This window comes from Amphiura filiformis, chromosome 10 (assembly GCF_039555335.1).
Source record: "Amphiura filiformis chromosome 10, Afil_fr2py, whole genome shotgun sequence".
Classification (NCBI taxonomy): Eukaryota; Metazoa; Echinodermata; class Ophiuroidea; order Amphilepidida; family Amphiuridae; genus Amphiura; species Amphiura filiformis.
Genome location: NC_092637.1, coordinates 53,268,168 through 53,291,240, shown reverse-complemented (window position 1 = coordinate 53,291,240; position 23,073 = coordinate 53,268,168). Strand labels below are relative to the sequence as shown.

Genomic DNA, 23,073 nt, shown 5'->3' with positions numbered 1-23,073 from the left:
ACAAATGGACCTGGCTTTTCAACTCAGAAAGTTTTCCGAAGATGGATGCCCTTTATTATGTTGGTAAGGCGCAGTATGTAGTCTAACACGTTATGTCTACTCATTAATTATTGGAAGACAAATCTTGGATGAGGGACAAGCTATGGTAAAGTGGAAATGGTGGAGGCTTTTACCAACATTTTGCTGGACCTAGTGTCCCAAAAAAATAAGATGAAATAATGAAATGAAGCACTTACCATTTCCAGGAATAATCTGTGTTAACATGAGGTTCTCTGGCATATGAGGCTGCTCTTTGATGCATCGCAACCAGGACTGCTTGTCTTTGGGAACTGCGGGGAAAAAATAAAAATGAGAGAATTTGACATTAGACAGATGCGCAAAGATAAACATTACTCAACATGTATCAACTACTAGTGTCATTGTGGTTTCTGTATGTACCAGGATTGGCAGACTATCAAACCTAACAACCACTAAATTCTGTCACTTCACAACAAACCAAGTCATATTGTTGCCATTTATCAGTGGCAATCCATCACATTATACCAAGCCACCCTTGACCAAGTTTATCAACCTTCCTATCACCCTTATCCTCAGGGAAAACAGGACACAACAGGGAATCTTACTGCCCTTCCCCCAGGGGTAAATTGGCACCCTAGGGGACCCTATTGACCCTACCCTAGGGGGAAGTTATCACCCTAGGGAGCCTAATTCTGTGGAATCATTAGCATCCACACCTGCTTACCTCTAGCGCCCAAAGAAGGCACTTATCCCTTCCCAGAATGCAATGCAAACAGTTTTTTATTTTTTTTTAACATTCAGCCTTAGCCAGGCAAAGCCCAATAGTGCATAGAGGCTACTAAATTCAAGGGATGCCAACCAGACTTTACGGGACAGAGATATAGGAAGAGGTCCGATTTTAGATAGAGGATGAAAACTGGAGCACCCGGAGAAAAAGCTGCGAGGATGAGCATGAATCAGCAACCAAACTCACATGTGGCACCACAGGGAATTGAACCTGGGCCGCAGCGAGTGAGAAGACCACCACACATACCTGTCCTCCCTAGATTTTGACCATTTTGTTACCTACTCTTGTCCCTGGGGAGGCAACCAGGGAGAGATTTTATGATTGGATGAGGAAAGGGTTAACAGTATTCTTCAGCAATTTTCAACAATACTGGAAAATTGCTGTCCTGATTGGCAGCTCTGTGCAGTTTGATCACCCACCACCTGTATTTTGCATAGAGCATTGCATGATGGGCATGGTGTGAACCCTCCCTTACTCGGCACCCTACTACTACCACTTGTTATGATAGGAAGCTTAGACTACACTGGTATTTGTGGTCATAGACACGTTCTGTACTCAGTAAGTGGTCAAGTAAGTGTTTACTAAGACTGAAAACCAGATTGGATGAAATTGAAACCTTCAATGTAAACAGGTGGGAAGTATGACTATATTGTGGCCCTACAGGCCAGCCTAGATGTGGTTTCATATATTGTGGCCCAATGTGTGTGATACAGGCTGCCCTAGATGTGGTTTCAATATCTGTATTAATGTCCGTAACTTGACAAAACATTTCCTTGGGCAGGAAAAACCTAGATGTACTTGTGGCCCTTGAAAATGTTTAAAACAAAACTGCCAATAGGTTACATAGGAGGTTTTGCTGTAAACATGTTCAGGGGCCAATGACACGGGAGGTTCTTCCTGCCCTATGTTCATCTCTCCATAGAAGATATCTTACTCTTTCCCAAATCCTTTGCAACATGATATGTGACGCGTCATGTCAAAATGAAGACACTTTTGGGCAGGGTATCAATTTTGAGGTTTTTACATATCTTAAATATAGAGATATTTTGCTCTACAACGCCATTTTCCCCAATGGAATCGGACATTCCTAAGCGAAGATATTGAGTTCGTAAGTTATGGTATTATAAAATTGACAATTGAGTTATCAGCTTTTGAAAATATCACTGACAATGTTGAGAGTAGGAGTTACCTTGAAAAATGTCTCAAGAAATACAAGATGCCAGTTATATTCCGGTCTGAAACTATCAGACAATATTTTTAACATTAATAACATCACAAATTCGCAACAAACATGAATTGTGAAAAAATCACCCCCGGGCAGATTTTTGGCTATTTCTCCATTTACGATCCTGCCCAAAAGTGTCTCCTTTTGACATGACATGTCACATATATCTATCACCTAGTTAAATTGGCTAACCACCATGGGTAGATAATCAAGAAATACACACATTTTTGCAGCAAGAGTGGTACCTTTTGTCACTATCCACCAATGTTGCACTAAATTTTGGTTCAGATTTTATCATTGCAGAATTGTGTTTGGTTCGTTTACGTCCCAGGGTTTATGTGTGCTGTCAGCATGCACCCAAATACCCCTTTATTTTCATCCATGGCTCTGATGAGGTTATCATACAGAGATATCGGATTCCGGATCTCTCCTGATCTGTTTCTGTGTTTTAACACACTAACATTTTTGCAAATTGACATTTTTGGTAAATCCCATAATTTCTTGCGGTTTGACCCTAGATGTCATCAATTGATGTCACACGCACATCGTTTGGAGAACATTGCTACTGTGCATTCTGGTGTCTAATGCAAGTAATTATGGGATTTACCGTTAAGGTCAATTCCTAGAGTGCATTTGACGTAACTCACCTTTGGCGGTGCCCGTTTTACGAGTACGATAACAGTCTAAACAGACGACAAATCCGCATTTCTGACACGTCCAGTGGATGTTGAATAACGTCGTATCACAAGTATCGCACATTTCCCTTACGCCCGTCACTGCTCGCTTCCATGCTATTTTACCTGCATTAGGAGAAAGAACACAAAGACATTTGATTTAATAAATGTGGTGGTTACATTTGTGACATGTAGATTTTTGGACACATGGATTTACTGGTCACCATATTGCTTACACTTAAATGAGCTGATATATCATGAACATGTACCAGGGTTAAAAAATGAAGTATAACCCCCTGGACACTACTAGTCATCTAACAGCATTTCTGATTGGTTGATTAACTTGAAATGCTCATTTCAATAGTCAATTATGACTAGGCTTTAATCTATTTATGGTCAAACTTGCATTTGCAGATGATCTTATTAATACCCTCCTCGATTGGTTCAAAATTGGACACAATATTCATTTTGGCCAATCGGCGGGTAGTTTTCATGGGGTTAAACAAATGTAAGAACAAGGACACTTACTCTGTCCATTGGCGGGGTTACATGATTTAGCCTCCTCCTCCTGACCAACCAATTGACAAAACTGATCTCCAACTTTCTCCAAGATATACCGGGATGTCTCCTGGTCCAGGCACTTGCTATCAGCCGGATCCGGTGGGAATGGTAACCATGGTGATAGGTCTTCCTGTTCACATTGGTCTGGTTCGGAGAAACCTGCGATAGTCAGGTTGCCATTTTTGCTGTATCTTAGTCTGTTGGATGAAATGAGAGAAATCGTTTACAAATGGTTCAAACTGCAATTCTATTTGGCTATTCTTAGTCAGTGGGAGTGGTCTAGTTCGTAGACACATAATCTAGTTGGACAATCGCATCATGAGTGTTGATAACATGTAACACGCTTGCACGCGCTAGCAATACGCGTAACAGAATATCTGAAGTTGTAAACAAGTTTCGTTCATTTTATAATAAGGGGACTTTTTATGATGGTAACTGACTATGAATGAGAATAAACGATAGGAATTTTTGTTTCTACTATCCTCTACATATGATAGAAAACAGGCAGGTCCAATATTTTTATTGAGTTTTATAATTTTTTTTCTTTAATTCCAGGTGGAAGATTCAGGTTGAACCTTTCTCAGAGGGTGTATAAAATTCAAAGAGGTGCCGAATGTGTTCATTTCATTTGAAATTTATACTCCCCTGTGGAAGATGTTTCGAAAATTATCCACAATGGGAGTGTACATTTTAAGGCAATAGAAACAAATTAGTTTGGTCTTTCGATCAACCATCAATGCTTGGGCAATCCTTATTATTTATGAAATCAATTAATTTACTATTGTTAATTGTGATAAAATAGTAATTTATGCCATTGTAGTGATATTGACGTATATAAATTTACCGTTAATTCTGATTAATTAATTGATAGTTAATTAATAGCAAGCATCGAAGCAGCATCAATGGTCGATCCAAAGATCGAACAAATTTGTTTCTGGTGCCTAAATGGAATAGTCGATTGATGCTATTGCACACTTACCGCCTGAAAGCGTAGAACCGGCAAAAAATGTTGATCTTTGCATGTTTACTGCTTGGCTTCATCCGACACTCCCGACACTTCATCAGGTTTGGGGTGACATCGCAACAAGCTCCATCTTGAAGGAAAGGCTCGCCAGTCTTCTTTAGTTTAGCAATGGAAGGTTTCACCAACGCTCTGGATACATTGAGTACTGTAATGAAAACAAGTGATACATTAATCCTAACTACAAGAAATCTTACAAGGAAAAACACTGCAGATGCATGCATTCCATGTGATGGCATGACACAATCACCCCAAGTCATATGTATGTATGGTTTCGTTAGCAGGGTCAGTGAAGCCCCCATGGCTACAGGTCAGTGAAGCCCCCATGGCTACCGGTCAGTGAAGCCCCCATGGCTACCGGTCAGTGATCTTGTGCTTGGCACACAAGGCAGATATGCCAACATTAACATCCAGAAAATATGGAGGATTCAAACAAAAAATAGGGAGGTTTTCAAAATTACATGCAACTTCAATGGCACATAACTAGTCAGAAATAGGGAGGTTGCCAATACGAGTGTCAAAATGGACAAAAATGTTTCCAATAGGGAGCCTCCCTAAAAAGGGAGGGTTGGCATCTCTGACAAGGGTCTAAGGTATCCTGGGGGTGTAAAGTAACTTCTTTGTCCATCTTCTTTCTTTTATCGTCCCTCTTTCCTTTCCGATAGCCAAAACCAGGGGGCAGTGTTCGGGTTAATCAACATGTGTATCCCTTAACTGAGTCACTCATTCAGGTAACCCCATTTGTAATTCACACTCCCAGTGTGGAAGATTAAAGCCACAGCTTCCATACAGGGTGTATGGATTTCAAATTCAATAGCCCATTGATCATGAGACTCTACTGGCGAGCCATCATGCCTCGTCACTTTGGCTCTTATTGTGATTCAATGTTCTTGACACGTCACTTATTCAACTCAAACCTATCACATTATCAAACACAGGTCTATTAGACAGACACCGCTGCTACGAGTCTGGTGTTACATTACCTTTAAATAAATCACACATCAATAATGCCAACAACCAGGTACTGCATAATGCTGCTATTTTTGGGTTCAGAATTCTTTGGGGAAATTGCATGAGTTGTTTACCTCATGATCTTAATGTCAAGTAAACTGTAAGTCTACGTATGAAATTTATTTTTGAATGCTTTTTCTGTCTCTTCACATTTCCGGAAATTACACCACCTACAAAATAATACAAGATAATACGACACAGCCCTGTCAAACATGTATTATAATGGATGCAGACGAGGGTGTCCCATGTCAACCATGCATTATAATGGATGCAGACTAGGGTGTCTCATGTTACATTGGTTAAGAGTACAGTGGCTGGAAAATACAATGGGCCTCTAAATTGGATTGAATTTAAAACAGGGCAAGTCATTGACAATGTCGCCACACTCACTGGTCAAGCTGTTTTTGCATTCAGATCGGTTTTCTACATCTCATGCATTATTTTCACAGATAAGTCTGGCTCTAAATCCTTTCTAAATTGAGATGGGCACTCCAGCCTATAAAAACAGGCACATACTATATGTACATAGAATGTGTTAAGAGCTGGGGTATGAACATAAAATTGGACAGTATTTAAAGCCATAATGTGTGATTTGCTTCAGAGTGGCGCCCTCAATTGGACAGTATTTAAGCGCTATTTGCGCAAATTGTAACGCTCAAGCTAAAATACGCAAATAAAAATTTGATTTCAGGATCTTGCCAAAAATTTGGCCTCCATATGTGACAAACCAAGATGGCAGATTTACCATAGTGTTAGTCATCCATGATCCACAACACGCTCATTTATCAGGGCACAGTTCTTTAACCCCAATACATTTGCACATTCATTGAATGACCTTTGAAAATTTGGGTACAAAAACTCATACTCTGCAACTTGAAGTCAAATTTTTCACTATGACTATTTACTTGAGGTTATTGAACTATGCCACTGGGATGAGGCCTTACCGTCTTTGTCTTTCCTTGCCCTGGTGACTATCAACTTCTTCTTGTAGGCTCCTGCACTCATCATGTCTACCAGATTCTGAAGCTGTAGAATAATGAAGAAAAAAACGGATTTATTACACAGTTTGAGACATTTTATTAATTCACCGTCATATATTCCTGAGCCAATGGCATATTCCAGTTGTAATCCATACACCCCCATATGGAAGACATGACCTTAGCGTTAATCGTCCACAGGGAGTGTGAATTTCAAATGGGGGTTACCCGAATGGGTGACTCCATTTTGAAATCTATACTCTGTGTGGGAAATAAAGGGCAAATATTCCACATGCGGGTGTATGAATTTCAACTGGAACAGCTCAATGGTCTCATATGAGAATGTTTGAGAACCGTGTCCAATTTTGAAAGGAAGGTACGTACACAGAAAAAAATACAGTGCAAAAACAAATGAGCTGTAGATGTCCATACTTTAATGAATCATCTTTAGGCCAATGGAACTCGATTATTAGTTTCCGATTGGATGTTTGAAAAAAAGGACGAGGTCGCTATTTCATTATTCATTATTCCATCTCTTTTCATTATCCATTATGTCAACAAAATCAATGATTTTATGAACAGCTTTCTCCAAATTTAGTAATCACTAGAAACATGATGAGGTAATCCTTTAATTTCCATTATTTACTACATCCTCTACCCCTACAACTAAGAAAAACTGCTGATTATGATCAGATGGGGATGTCAGACCATTTGAGAGTTTCAATTTTGATTATTTCCATTTCAATTTTCAGATCATTGACTTTTTTATTAAAATAATGAAAGTTTTGGTCAAATTGAAAAAGTGATGCGGGCCGTCAATAGGAAACTAACAATCGAGTTCCATTAGCCTTAAAAACAACTTGGAAAATGGGATCAAAATCAAATTGAGGACAAAGTAGAAACCCAAATCAAGAATCATCACTGACTCAATAGCCTGTGGATCCTTTCATCATCATCATCCATATGAATCCACCTGGGTCTGGTACTCCAGACCGCAAACTATATCTTAAGTCCCATAATGACGTCAACTTAACCATCCCATAAGGCATTACCCACAAATAATTACAGACACTTATCAGTCATAACAATTCCTTTGTTCATTTTACTGCATGAACTATGGACATCAAATCATAATAGTCAGTAACAGAGACAAGAACCACTGACCTAACCAATACTAGGCATGTTTGTACTCGTGCATCAACAGGTTACTATAGATGTCATGAACCACTGAACCAAAACAAACACAGTAGTAGTTTACTGTATTGCAGTATGGAATTAAATCATTTTTTACCTCATACATTCAGAAGTCATTTTTTGACTGTACTACCATAATATTGGGTGTAAACAAAGTAATGATTGTGAAGGTATTGAATCTTCACCTTAAACCTCTACTTAACCATAAACAGAAGAAGATAAAACTGCTCTCACCCTAATGCTAAACAAATGCTAACCCTACAGAACTACATGTTGGCTTTATCCTATACAATTACAGTACCAGCTTAAGTTAATATATTATGTTGTCTCTAGTGTTGGTATAACCCACTGCAAGCGTAACCGTTATTACACTGTCTCTGGTTATACATAGAATATGGCTGCCTGACTGCTTGGCAAGGATGTCTGCTTAGATATAGGGCAATTTATACATGAGCCTGCCAAGTATTACCGACTGCTGCTGCCTCGCCTCAGGTACCCGTGTTGACATAATGAGAATTGGAGTGTACTGATGTATGTGGCGGATGTGATATGTAGAATATAGTGGATATTGTCCATGTTGGGTATACGGAGAACATATTGAAACATTCAACTGCCATTTTGTATGGTGTATATCAAGTTAAATTTGCCATCATACTTATACATTGACCAAGATTCTACATTTTTGGGTTAATATTGTTATGGCGTGTATTGAAATTTGGTGCATTTTCAAGTTGTCATGAAGTACTAGCCCCACAATTTACAATTTTGAGTTTTTTGTCTTGTTTGTTTTGGCAATATGAGTGCATGTCTATAAATGTTTATTTCACAGGAATATATAGCAGGCCTACGCAGACAATTTCTCTCCCAAAATTGATGAATTAACCCCATTTGTTATACCTATACTTTTTTATAATCAAATTTGACAAAACTTGAATATAAACTTATCTCTCCACGTGGGTGTCGACTGCAGACGACTAGTTTCAATTTTTTTGTTTAATTCATAAATTTCATAATTGTAAATGGGCATGACCATATTTGGAATCGGCATGCAAAATGCATTAAAATGAGTACCAACAAACCTAGTAGTTCAGTTGGTCTTAAGATAGCTCTTGATATTGTGAGAAAATATCTTGAAACTTGTGACTTTTTATGATGAAGCCTATGGTTAGCACGTACAGAGCATTAACAAGCAAAAGAATACATGTTAAATCTGTAATAATTGGGCATCAATAATATTAGGGAAAAAAAAAGGTTTGTCTCAAAGCTCACGAGAAATTTCAAAACAAATGCGAAATGCGATTTTTTTTTTTTTTTTTTTTTTATTCCCGACTTTTTTCATGGTATTTTGAGAAAAGTCTGATTTTCGCCGATTTTTCTGGAAAAAACTAAAATTTTTTTTTTTTTAATAAAGAAAATTTCCGCATTTGTTTTTTTTTTTTTTTATGATTTTAAAAATGCGCGCGCAAGCTTTGAGACAAACCTTTTGGGGGGGGCCTTATGAGAGCAACTACTTGTGGATGTAAATCCTACATGATGTAGGATATAGATGTAACTTGTGGATGTAGGTCCTACCATGGAAGTAATAGACATTATTACTATAGACTATTAGGCCAAGGAAAGTCGATTTTGAGTTTCCCGTCACCCGCCCTCACTTCATTTTCTGACCCTCACTTGAATTCATTATTGTGATTTTCCAAAAAATACCAATGAAAACTGGTTATATTTGCAAAAAAATTATGAATATCCCTTTATTTTTTGTGGAAAAATCAAAATCAAAACATACATTTTGCTGTCAACCTTGCAGACTCTATATACTTTTGAATCTCATTTGGGATAAACATCCATCTTCAAGTGAGTGAGCGGCAAATAACAACACATTTTACATGCATGTTGGTCATATAATGAAAGGCAGACAAATAATGAATAATGAATAATGAAAAAGTTACCTCACTTGTTTTCAGAAATTATGTGACGGGAAACTCAAAATTGACTGTTAGGGGCCTTACTTCCATGGTCCTACATAAGCCTTGCTATGAATACCATAGCGTTTTAAAGTCACAGAAAGGTTGACATGGGTTGATTTGCTCAAATTACATTTCACCATAACGACCTTTGCATGGATATGTCTAACCAAGTAGTATGCTATAGTCACAGCTTTGTTGGAGCAATTTCTGGTTTGGTGTGATTGGCCCAGTGCAACAATTTAGGGATTTACACCATGGAGTGTGCCAAATGAAAGGCCATCTGGACTTTGCATGCTTTGCTCTGAATGTATTCTTAATGAATCATCATTATCTGTTTCAGGAATGACCTTTTAGTGAGCTCTTTGAGCTGTTTGTAATAGGATAATAGGAATGTTGTTCAATAAAATTGTAGAATTCTTGGAATCTATACAATGCATCTTGTTTTACTAGGAAGAGTTTTCAGGAAGTCTCTAATACTAACTCTCTCCACCTGTAGACTGCAGACGATAAGTTTCAATTTTTTTTTTAATTAAAAATTTTCAGAATTGTAAATTTTCATTACTACATTTGGAATGAGTATAAAAATGCATTAATTAAAAATGAGTACAAACAAGCCTAGTATTGATTCAGTGGTTCTTAAGATAGCTCTTTATATTTTGAGAAAATATCTCAAAATTTGAACTTTTTATGTTGAAGCCTATGGCTAGCACCCAGAGCATTAAATACAGCAGCAGTCAATGCCCGCCCGGCCTCTTCAAGAAGAAGACAACTTGCATTGAAGATATCTCAAGTATTTACGTGGGTATACGGGTCTGTAAACTACATCAACACTTCAATGTTGGTTAATGTGGGCAGGCAGGTAGATGAATTACTAGAATTAAGTGGGTACAGAACTGTAAATAGCTACTAGTGTGGAAACCCACTAACCAGAAAACATGTAGGCGATGATATACATTTCCTTCACCCAAGTATAATATCTGTACATTTATAACCATTTCTGTGAAGCACAGAAAAATGTTGAGAAAATCTTTTTTTTGTTTTTTCAAATTTATGGATTCAAATTACAAATCACAAACACAGTGTAAGTACAACTATGCGTAATGATTGGTTCAGCTGTTCTACAGATTTGTCTTGAAATATAGGCAATGAAACTGTAATCTATTTGAATTTTGTATGGGGGAGATTTAGCATGAATCCATGTGCAATGCTTAAATACACCTACATGAGTTACAGTAAAGAAACAAGAGTTTATTGACCTCAATATTGGTGCTGCCAGCAGTCTCTAGACATCCTAGTATTTAGGCCAAGGAAGCAATAATTTGACAAATTTTATGTTCACAACTGCACACTCCCTGAACAAACAGAACTATAAATGTACTTTTCTTTTACTAAGATCCACAACATACTCATCTATCAGGGCACAGTTCCTTAAACCCAATACATTTGTACATTAATTTAATGACCTTTGAGTGTACCAGAATGGATGACACAGAAATCCCGTAACAAAGTTCACCAATCCTTGAGATATCCACCATTTGTTTGTTTTTTCCCCCTTTTTCTTCAAACCTTCACAAATAGTCAATAATGCTTTTTCCATTTAGGGACATTTGTCAATTTCGACTTCTGGATAATTGTTAGATAATCAATTAAGCCTAAAGACTATATTTTTAGCACGAGTGTGTTTACATTAAGTAGTATGCACCCTGGAGGCACTATCTTATCACACTCACAACAACTGTTTCATTGTGCTATTTTTATTGTATCGTTCATAGAAATCTTATATGTGATGTGATCAAGCAAAATTAGTCCGAACTCGGAAATATTGATTCCAAGATATAGACAAACAAAGGAAAACATTTCTTTTGTTGTCTACCGTTTTGGCAAACGTTACAATTGTTCATATCTTTGGAATTAAATGTTCGATTTCAATGGGGTTTTCTGCCAAATGTACCTTTATACAATCTGTAGAAAACTGAAATTTGAATATTGATTTTGCTTGACCACACGACATATGTGACGTGTCATGTCAAAAGGAGACACTTTTGGGCAGGATCGTAAATGGAGATATAGACAAAAATCTGCCCAGGGTGACAGGGTGATTTATTCACAATTTGGGTTTGTTACGAATTTATGATGTTATTAATGTTGAAAATATTGTCTGATAGTTTCAGACCGGAATATAACTGGCATCTTGTATTTTTTTGAGACATTTTTCAAGGAAATTCCTACTCACAATATTGTCAATAAAATTTTTAAAGGCCGATATCTCAATTTCCAATTTTATAATACCATAACTTACGAACTCAATATCTTCGCTTAGGAATGTCCTATTTCATTGGGGAAAACGGTGTTGTGGAGCAAAATATCTCTGTATTTAAGATATGTAAAAATCTCAAAATTGATAACCTGCCCAAAAGTGTCTCCTTTTGACATGACACGTCACATATGATGCCCATTACCTGTAGTGTAAGTCATACTCAATGGGTACGTCAGTATAAGGCCAAGTAACAAAAATAACATGTATATCGTCCCCGCCCTCCCGATTTTTGGATATTTTCAAATATTTTTGTTATTTTTCCTATTTGCTCCCTTACTTTATTTGTAAAATTGTTGCAATGAAAAGACATGTTCAGAAGTTCTTGGTTATCATTTATAAACATATTGCAAACACTTTCTTCAAGCTAGGGGTAGGGCTTTGGGGAAATAACAAAAATATCTGGGGGCCTCCCCGATTTGATGATGTGTTGACAAACACTTCGCAATTGCAATTTTACACAGAAATGAATGGTAAAAAAATAACACAATAACAAATAATAAGGACCTCCCTCATCGAGTTTTGAAAAAGTCCGGACGATATACATGTTATTTTTGTTATTTGGCCTAATGGACAGCGACTTCATATGAATGATACTATATTTTGCTGTAAACATTTCCGAGTTAACAACACGTACAGCAGATGGCCTCAGCAGCCTATCAGAGACTTGTAAGTGCATTTCAATGCAGTAAATGAGTCCAGGCTGATGGCATTCTTGATTGTTAGATGGCAAGCCATGGAGCAGTCACTACAAAGGCTCTATCCCCAGCACATTTCCTGGTGCGAGGAATGATAAAATGAACACCCTCACTGGACCTAGTAGTACTCATAGCATGAATGGAGCTCTTGACCATGAGACAATTGGAAATGTACGGAGGAGAGAGCCCATTCAGGAACTTGGAAATGTACGGAGGAGAGAGCCCATTCAGGAACTTGTACACAAGTTTGAGTGTCTTGAACTTGATTCTCTCATGAACTGCTAGCTAGTGAAGATCTCTTAAAAATGGGCTCACATGATCATCAGACTTGGGCTTACAATTTATCAGCTTGGCACATGATTTGTCCTGTAATTTCTATATTCTGGAGGGATCTTTTTGTGTTGTTTTAAAATGTTACAGTAAATCAATAATATGCTTACCTGTGTTCCAGGTGCTGGTTGTCTGCCTTCATCTGTCATCTTTGTGTCTTTGTCTTTACTCAGTGCTTTTGTCCCCTCCGCATCCAGGCACGCCCTCTTCTCTCCTTTATGTTTCTCCTTATGTCCATGCTCTTTATCGTGGCTCCGTTTATGCTTATGCTTCTTTCTCGACTTAGATTCCCGGCCACGTTTCTTTGACTTGTGGCTGGTTGTCGAACTGTCCGAACATGTTGACGAATTGTCAAAATCGTACACGTGGTCTGGAATGCTCTTTGGAATGTCCGATAGCATTAATGAGGATTGTCCCTTGTGTTGAAAGAACATAGCTTGCTGCAGGTGGCCATTGGGTAGTGACTGTGACAGTCGCGAGTCATCTTGACTAGGTTCACCAGCTTTGAAATCTATGGCAGTACTGGAATTGGACAGCTTTACACTCGTCGACGTCGGTGGCGTCATCGTTGTGGCTTGGCGGTCTTCCGAATGTCGTATTAACCATTTCTTCTTCAGATTCACATGTCCACCGGGTCTGTTCGGAGACGCCCTATTGGCACGCCCTTCCGATGTTTCGCTTCCTGTTGTCTTTGGGGAACATGACCTTGTACTGTCGCTATCCGATAATGCACCATTGTTAAATCTATGCTGTGCAATACTATCGGTACTTAACATTCCACTTGGTGGCATTGTAGGGTCAAAGTTCGTTTTTCTGTACTGATCAACTTTCTCAATTTTGAGTTCCACATTTTCTTGATTTTTGGCACCGTCCCTTCCCAGAGGTTCTGGTGCTGTAGTACCCCCTGTGAACTGTGAGTTTCTATGGTCATTGACAAATGACTTGTAATAATCGCCGTATGTCAGCCTTCCAGACGGCATACTGTTACTACTTGTTGTTGGTATTTCAATGGATTTCTTCGGTTTCTTACGATTAGGATCGTTCTGAGGAGGGACAGTAACAGGTTTTCTTTTACCAGGAGGGAGTTCAACTCCCTCCCGTAGCTGGAAGGTTCAGTTCTAGCGCCCTCTCCTGGTCTGAGTGCTGTTAATAACAAAGAATGCTGAGTTGATGTGGTCGCTGTCGATGTCGTGTTGTAACTCATTGTATAAACAGGTTGTTGCGAGGAATGCGAGGGCGCCGTTGTCATTAACGGCTGCAACTTTTTCTGCATTGCTGCTAGATGCCCAGCGCCCCCACTTGGGGACGTATGCTGCGCTCTATTAGTACTCCCGGGAGATACGCGCATCTGAGTACTTCCCGGTGATACGCGCATTTGTGTATGTAACGGCGGAGGATTGCCAATCCCATGTTGGACTATAACAGGCACATTGTGGGGACTTTCTAGAGTTCTGGTGGAATCTAGCGCCACCTCTTGGGGATGTTTCCCTGCTTGTGAGCCGAGTGTACCTAACGCGATTGTTGTTGCCGGATGTATCGCATCCCTTCTCTCACGTCCCTGTATCACGCTGGTATGTTGCGTCGCATTAGGGTCAGTAACTTTCCCCGTTTCATCCCTGTGAATTAGAGGTGGTGGGGTAGGAATATCCTTCCTTGGTTTCCCGGCCAAAGCCGCAGCATTGACGGCTACGGGTCGGTGGGGCTCAGTTCTTGACAACACATTTGGGTTCAATATTTCGGTTTTGATGTGGTTATCGCCTTGTGCACCTGCAGGTACGGCGTGCCTGAATGGCTGATAACCAATTAATGAATCCTTCATTTGGCCAGGTGCCTGTTTGCCGTGTTCAGTTCTCGTGATGGCACCAGCTCTCGTCTCGTCATACTGCATATTTCCATAATAAACAGGTTGATACATTTTAAACCCATGTGAGGAATGCCCTGCACCGTGTTCACTCGCTCGCAGATCCAATCCCGGTTCTTGTTTTACCGCCACCGCACCAATCTGACGATCTTTTTCAAGCTGTCGTAATCGTTCATTTTCCATGTGCCTCTGGTGCGCGTCTGGTTGGTGGTGTCGGTACAGCGCCTCCTCTCTGGATCTCACTTGTGAATCACTTGCGTGCAGTTTGTTGTATCTTTCCCTCTCAAGATGACTCATTGAGGATGTCTACAAACAAACATAAAAACAAAATATTACCAGTAGCAGATGACAGCGGCTAACACAGCAGCAATCCAAATCACACTAGGATCCACAACATTGCTCATCTATCGGGGTACTGTTCTTTAACCCCAAAACATTTGCACATTCATTGAATGACCTTTGAAAATTTGGGTACAAAAACTCATACTCTGTAACTTGAGGTTAAATTTTGCACTACCAGTGTTTAATTGAGTTTATTGCACTATGCCATTGGGATGAGGCCATTGTGGTCCATAGTGTCAGCTGGCTATGCATTTGAACTGCATACAAAGTATTCAAAAACAGTCCACTCAGTAGAGTCGACTCTTTGATTTAGAATGATAAAATATTGTTTCATAATGTAGTGCAAATTTATAAGTGTTTGTGAAGACTTTGGGTTTACATGTTAAACCAATGGGAAGGAAAATTATAAAATCTTGCTGCCTCCCCACCCACATGCCATCCACCCCACCCTGGGGATGCTGCCTGCCAAACACATACCTTTTCTTGTTGCATTCCAAGATCCAGTTCTCTGTGCTGTGGATATTATTTGCATTTCTTCCCACCCCAATCCCTTGGATACATGGTGTTTATCCTCAACCACCCCTGAGGATGCTGCATCCCCACCCACTTGCTCCCCACTCATGGGGATGTTCTCTCCCAAACATCTACCTTTTCTAGTGCTGTGGATAATATTGGCAATTCTTCCCACCCCTATCCCCTGGATACTTGGTGTTTTTTCTCACCCATCCTCATCCTCCCCACCCTCATCCTCCCCACCCTCATCCTCCCCACCCTCATCCTCCCCACCCCTGGGGATGTTGCCTGCCAAACACATACCTTTTCTTGCTGCATTCTAAGATCCAGTTCTCTGTGCTGTGGATGTTGATGTTTTTCTCGTTGTAAACGAACCCATTCTAGTTCCTTGTCCTCCCTTTCTTTTCGTAATCGTTCCTCTGCGTCCAGTCTGTCCTTGCTCTGTGGGATTAAATGAACAAAATCAGTAGAATATTAAATACAATGCTCAATATCGCATTTATATAAATGTGACACACTTTGCAACATGACCCCAAAGCTGAATCAATTGATTATAAATACTGCTACAAAACTTTCCGTGAAAAATTCTACCTGGATGAATAATAATCTTCACAAATGTAAAAACTTTTCCTCAATTATTCGCCGTAGAAGTGATGTAATAATTGGATTAACTAGCATAGCAATAAATGAATACAATTTTGACTATATCGCAATTCACTACAAGCAGGTTGCACTTATCACTTGTGTATGCCTCTTATCATAGATTGAATACAATACCACTCGTTTCAAAGATACTTATTTTACAGGTGCGAATGATCAGGTTCGATGCATAGGTACCGCGTGAACGTTGTTGTGCAGGGCGATATAATCAAAAATTGTATTCATCTATTGCTATGGTAGTTAATCCGATTATTACGTCACTTCTACATGAACATGATTCCATGTCCACAAATAAGATTTCTAGACAAGGTCACCACAAATTGCCCCTGCTACAGGTTGCTGGAGAAAACTGCTATTTAAATCAATGGTGAATGATACTGAACATACCCATTAGGACTAACACGTTGCATCCCTCCCCACTAATATCCTGTCACCCATATAGAATCACAAAATAATGCTCTAGCTACTTCCTCACAAAAAATTGTCAAGTTCCTGGAATCCTTACTAAGCTAATTACTATGGCCTCTATGACAAGTCACTCTTAAGGTTAGTTAAGTCATCCCTAGTTAGTGCTCAAAGAATAAAGCATTTCACATGCATTCACTAGGATCCACAACATGTTCATCTATCAGGGCACAGTTCTTTAACCCCAAGATACATTTGTACATTCATTGAATGACCTTAGAAAATAAGGGTACAAAAACTCACACTCTGCAACTTGAGGTCAAATTTTGCACTATGAGTGTTTAATTGAGGTTATTGAACTATGCCACTGGGATGAGGCCATTGTGGTCCATAGTGATTGGGCTAATGAAAATAGAATGTTTCCTGTTACTCCCCTCTGAAAAACGTTCATATAAACCTCGTGAATAAATACGATGTGTGCCATCTAATCATATTTTATATTTGGACACATGAACGCAATTATGCAGGTTATTGAAATCGCATGACGACCTCATCTTGTGACGGAAGAACATTTAAAATACGCTTTATAATGACTGTGTCTTCTGACATGTTAGGCCAAATAAAAAATAAAACATGTTTCACGTCCCCTCCCGCTTCCTTTTTTGAGGTTTCTTCAATTTTATTTTTATTTTTGAAATTCAGTTATAACTTTTCAAAAAATATGTCTAGGAAGTAGAGATGCTTTCTATAGCCTTGCTAACATACAAGAAACACTTTTGTAAGGTTTTGTGATAGTAAGAGGGGCCTATCTCTCAGAACAACAAATAAAAAGAGGCCTCCTCCTTTTTCCAGGCATTATTGTATACGCTAAAACAGCTCTAATTATTATTTACACCGATTTTGCGATAAAAAAAATAAAATAAAAAGCCCCCTCTTCCTCCTTTTTTTCAAAAACCCGGACGTGAAACATGTTTTTTATTTTACTTGGCCTTATGTGCTAGTACAATTTATGTGAGAGCTGAAGATTTTTTACAATTCTCTCAAAACAACTGATGGCAGTCATTAACCTCTAATAAGTAATAGCCGTGTTCAGACGTAGGGTATTTAACTCGAGTAAAGGGGTATTTACCTCGAGTAAAGTGCGCAGTCGGGGTAAGCTCGTGATAAAGGTCGAGTTTGTGCCCGTCTGGACAGGAGTCGGGACAGCTTATCCCGACCTTAACCCGACTGATTTACCTCTGAAAAAGTCAGAGGTAAATCCTTAACCCGACCGGAGCAGTCGAGGTAGATGCACGTGTGGATTGCACTAGAGGTAACAGTCGAGGTAAACATGACCTTTTGCCAGATTTGACCTTACTACAAATTAACCATCGGCGCTCAATCAGTTCTTGCTCTAAAACTACTAGATGAAGCAAGGCATAAAATGCGTTTTTTTCTTTTTTGATATGAGTGTAGGACAGTAAACCCAGCAAACACAAAAATGTTCTTAAAACGTTTATACAAAACTGTTTAATAGCAAAAGATCATGAATACGTTTTAAAAGCGTTATATTTGGGCAAACAATTTTGACAAAATATTTTGTCAACTGTTAAATAAAATTCTTTTAGAATGTTTTGCCTCACGTTTTCAAAAGAGCTTCAATTTTACATCCATTTTCCGTTGCGATTTTTACTCAAATGAAATTGGGTTACAATCGGACTGCATATTTACTTTTAGAACCTGCATGCAACTTCCGGAAATTATCCCTGGGTACAAAATGGTCGTGGTAAATTCACGTCAGCGAGTCGTGCTTAAGGTCGGGGTAAGCTACGTATGGACAATCAGTCGAGTTAACGAAAATATTTGTGGTATCTTATCACGGGTTGTAAAAAATTTAACTCGAGTAATAATTCAGGTCTGAACGTGCCTAATATAAATCAAATTTGTACAGGCTTCTCTCATCTTTCAGTTTCTTGTAAGGCTGAGTAAAAAAAATATATGTTTCTCGTCCGCGCCCTCCTCCTTTTTTGAAGATTTTTCAAATTTCTTTTTATTTTGTAAACTTTCAGTTACAACTTGTTGAAAAAGATGTTTCAGAAGTTGAAACTTATTTTACGGCTTTGTAAATGCATAATACATCATTTAATTAAGAAGAGTTTTGTGATCACTAGAGGGGCCTACCTCTCAAAACAATAAAATCAAAAGGGCCTCCTCCTTTTTCTCAGATATCAATCTGTATGTTGAATACCCCCAAATATGGTGCCAAATACATGTATTTAGCATCGTTTTCCAATAAAAAATAGAAAATAAAAAGCCCCTCATCCTCCTAATTTTTAAAAACCCGGAATTTTTACTTGGCCTAATTTGAGGTAGCCAATGGGGTATGTATTGTATGGTAAAGATATTGAAAACATTCACTCATGGTCTTCGATTTCTACAGCATTTATTTTAACTTTGCAATGTTTTGAATTTCTTGTACACAATACTCAAACACTTTATAAATTGTAGGGCAAGAAAATATGCACTTTTCTCACTACGCCCTCCTAACATTTCAAAACAGGGCTAAAATTTAATTTTGCAGCATGGATAATGGAAAGTGGCTGCTTCCAGTACTTAGCATATCCAACAGGAAACTGATGATCTACTTTCACAATGGCCTCATCCCAATGGCATAGTTCAATAACCTCAATTACACAATTATAGTGCAAAATTTGACCTCAAGTTGCAGAGTGTGAGTTTTTGTACCCAAATTTACAAAGGTTATTCAATGAATGTACAAATGTATTGATGTTAAAGAACTGTGCCCTGATAGATGAACATGTTGTGGATCCTAATACTCAGAGCATTGGCCTTATTGTATTCAGACTACTCAGCAATAATCCTTTGTTATGATTCAGAATGGAATGCCAATCAAAACTAATAACTGATTTATGGTACAAATATGTCTACTCCAAAAAGGGAAATCCTAATTTGTAACCACTTTAATAATTGGTTGTTATTTATTTGACCTTGGAAAACCACACCAGTCATTCAATGAAAATGCTAGCATCATCATGCATATATCTAAATATAGAAATTAAGCAAGTGTAGTAAATATGTTGGTCCTATAGATGAGGTGACCTATGATGTCACATGTTTACATTCAGACCGCCCTCTGTTGTTTCAAAGCAGGCAAAATAACACAGAAGTGTCTATGACAGACAACATAAATCTCTTTAAAACTCAACTTTTAAAAACCTTTGAAGTTTTGTGTGATATAATGTATATAGCTTGATGCATTTATAAACAAGATTGATACCATTTTTTCAATTATTTGCTTTGAAACCAAAGTTAATGAATAAAAATCAACTTCTTCCATGTAAACTATAGTGTTTTTTGCCTGACAGATTTGATCACAGACCAACAGAGGGCGTATCAAATGTAAACACATGTCACCTCATCTATAGTAGTATTACCATGGCATGATTAATACCAGGAAGTGTTTTTTTTTAAATACAAAGAAAACAATAAAGAAATTTAATAATGTACTATAAATGGCAGTTTTCTTTGATCAGGAAACCTTTAAAATGTCAACTCTGGTTGCAGATCTATGGTGCAGACAATACTTATTGGCCAGATGTGTGGAAAAATATGCGAAGGAAGTAACTGGAAAAATTAACTTTTTTCTGAATAGTATAATAAAGCAAACATGCCCGAAAGTGCTAGTTAAATGTCAAATTCCGATTTTTTCAGTTTGGAAATTGTGTGATATTAAAATTTTCAGAAAGAAAACGCCTTAAAATCTGCAAAGTGGAGGACTTCTAGCTTTAGTTAAATGCAGTCGACTTGAAAGCAACATTGACACTACATCTAGCTAGCCACAACTGAATGCTGATAGCAAACTTGTAAATGTCACCAATGTTTTGATCACAGATCTTGGAAAGTGTTTTGATTCACACTGCCTGTATGATATTGGCATAACACATATCATGGCCAGCCATAATTGATACTCATAATGATTAATACACCTGTGCCATCAATACCAGGATCAGTCATTGATCAGTAATTACTCAACACACATTGTTATATGATGAGTCATCACATGATAGCTGCTCTAATTAGTCTATTTTGGTTCAAGGTTGCCAGGCATCTATATCTGTAATTATTAAACGAGCTGACCCAATGTTAATGATTAGTATTATTATATTGATCTCTCTGCACATATTCAACCATCCCACTCCCACTCACTCAAATTGAATATTCCCTTGGTTGGAAGGACCCAGAATTAGGCCTATATAATAACATAATATCTATAAGTAATTTAGTGTAGTCGTCAGTAGTGATCACATAAAGGAATTTCCAATGAAAGAAGGACAAAAATGCCAAAATTAACATGCCATTGTGCCAGAAAGCTTATAGCAATTCATTCATGTGATCCATACTGTGATATACAAGGATGGTGTGGTTGATGCATTACATGCCTAAGATATCCCATGACTAAATGGCATGTCTGGTTTATACTAGCTGCCTGCATGCCTGCCTTGCCCTAGATGGTTGACCTCAATGAAGGGCATACACAGAGAAATAAACTTTTATTAGATGTGATGTGTGGCCCAGATGATTGACCTTGTCCCCCCTACAATTATGTGTCCTACTGGTACATGTATGTACTTCCTACTGCCAAGAATAGTGGATGTCCACTGTTCATGTTAAGGGAAAATAATAACCAGAGGCACTGAAAGCATTCGCCAGCAAAGTGGTTACGTAATTCCCCGGTAACTTGATCGCACACCTTTTGGAATTGATAGTACATGTCATAGACTTTGTGTTACGATCAACTCAAAAGCGTGATCCAGTTGACATGGTGATAATCGGATAACACATAACACTTTGCTGGCAAATTGTGCCTAATGGGTACCCTCCATCATCTACACCCCCCTCCCACCCCCCAGCACACCTCTCAAGTAATATCCCATATATTGGCTGGCCCAGTTGATTGACCTCCAGGAAGCTCATATCTTTGTAGTGTATTAAATTCAATCCTGTGAGACATACTGGCCTTCATCATGTTCATGGTTGATTTTCTGAAGGTCTATGATTTGCTATATCCTATGCCAATGCTAAGTCAACCAGGCTCATGATATTAATTAAATATTTTATTATTTAGTGATATTGCTGGCTGGGACTACTGTCTGGGTTTATTGGCAAACACCTGGTTAATTATTATTATGCTCTTTGCATGCATGTATGTTTTCTAAATGGCAATAATAATATTGTTCATTATTTAAGAAATCTCTGAAAATGGCAGTTCAGCGCAACATCCCCTCCCAATCTCATGGATCTGTTTATCGGGCCATTTGATACCCTCCCAATCTCATGGATCTGTCTCTTATCAGGCCAGGTTAAAGGAAAATATGTTTTCCAATGCTTTGACATCTTTATTTCATAAATACCCTTTTGGTATAAAATAAATGTTTGCTTTATTTTTATTTTTTTATGGTTAAAACTGGTCGTGAAACCATAAATAACACACTGGAGAATGGATTCTCATTAGTAGAAACATAGAACTGAGTATTTTGGATGTACTTGCCAAGTTGCTTAATATTACATTGTGATTGATTTATAGCGCTGCATAAGTCAACAACATTTTGTAATGGCTTTCCTTCCTCCCATGAAAATGAGAGCATAATTGGCTGCTTGGCTGGGCAACTGTTCCACAGGAATTACTCTGTACAGTGAATTGACCCAGCATGCTAGCATTGACCTCATATCAGGGTCAACCCTATGGTATGCATAAAGCAGCATAATTTGTTTTGAAGTAATGCAGGGATATTGCCACTTGATCCATAACAATCCCTTGATATATTGACACTGTAGGAATATTTGTTTACTATTAACAGGGCTGTACTGTATGACCTTGACTGTAAAATCAAGTCTGTTTCATGTCAATAATAATAATGACTACTTTTTCACTCAATGAAGGCTTGCTACAAACAAACTTATGAACATTGATTTTGAGGCACAAATTTTACTGAAGTTTTATATGGGTCATTCCTGCATAAGCATTCCAACAAAATACTACCATCTATATCATGGGTCTATCATGGGTCATTGGTTTCTATGGGACAGGAAACTATTGGAAGATGCAGGAGACAATGTTGACCAAGTAGTTTTCTTAACCATTGGTTTTGATCAGGATTTAGATTTCAAACCATTTGGACAGAAAATGTTCAAAAGTTGCAGCGAAAAATCTTGTGTGGAAAATAAATCCCAACCAAATGGGTTTCTCCTGTTCCAGAATAAGTTCTAGCTACTAGCTAACCTGCAATGCCATGTGCCACTTTGTCTTGCACGTAATTATACATACAGGAAGAGTTGATTGGTTAAAGATCAACTTAGTACTCCACTCAACCTACTGGGCAATTCCAGTTGAAATCCATACACCCCCTACGGAAGGCATGATCTTTTAATCTCCCACGCAAGGAGTGTGAATTTCAAATGGGATTACAACTGCATGTATGGGAGAGTACATTTTCCATAGGGGGTGTAAGGATTTCAAC

General features: G+C 38.3%; 1 protein-coding gene across 1 annotated transcript in view; it reads right to left on the bottom strand.

Moving 5' to 3' along the window:
- LOC140163021 (probable JmjC domain-containing histone demethylation protein 2C) overlaps positions 1-23,073 on the bottom strand; it is a 285,573-nt gene that overhangs the window by 7,492 nt on the left and 255,008 nt on the right. Inside the window, 8 exon segments of the mRNA XM_072186361.1 lie at positions 237-329; positions 2,678-2,830; positions 3,233-3,462; positions 4,245-4,434; positions 6,242-6,323; positions 12,885-13,751; positions 13,754-14,941; positions 15,794-15,931. Coding sequence (XP_072042462.1) covers positions 237-329; positions 2,678-2,830; positions 3,233-3,462; positions 4,245-4,434; positions 6,242-6,323; positions 12,885-13,751; positions 13,754-14,941; positions 15,794-15,931 — 2,941 coding nt within the window.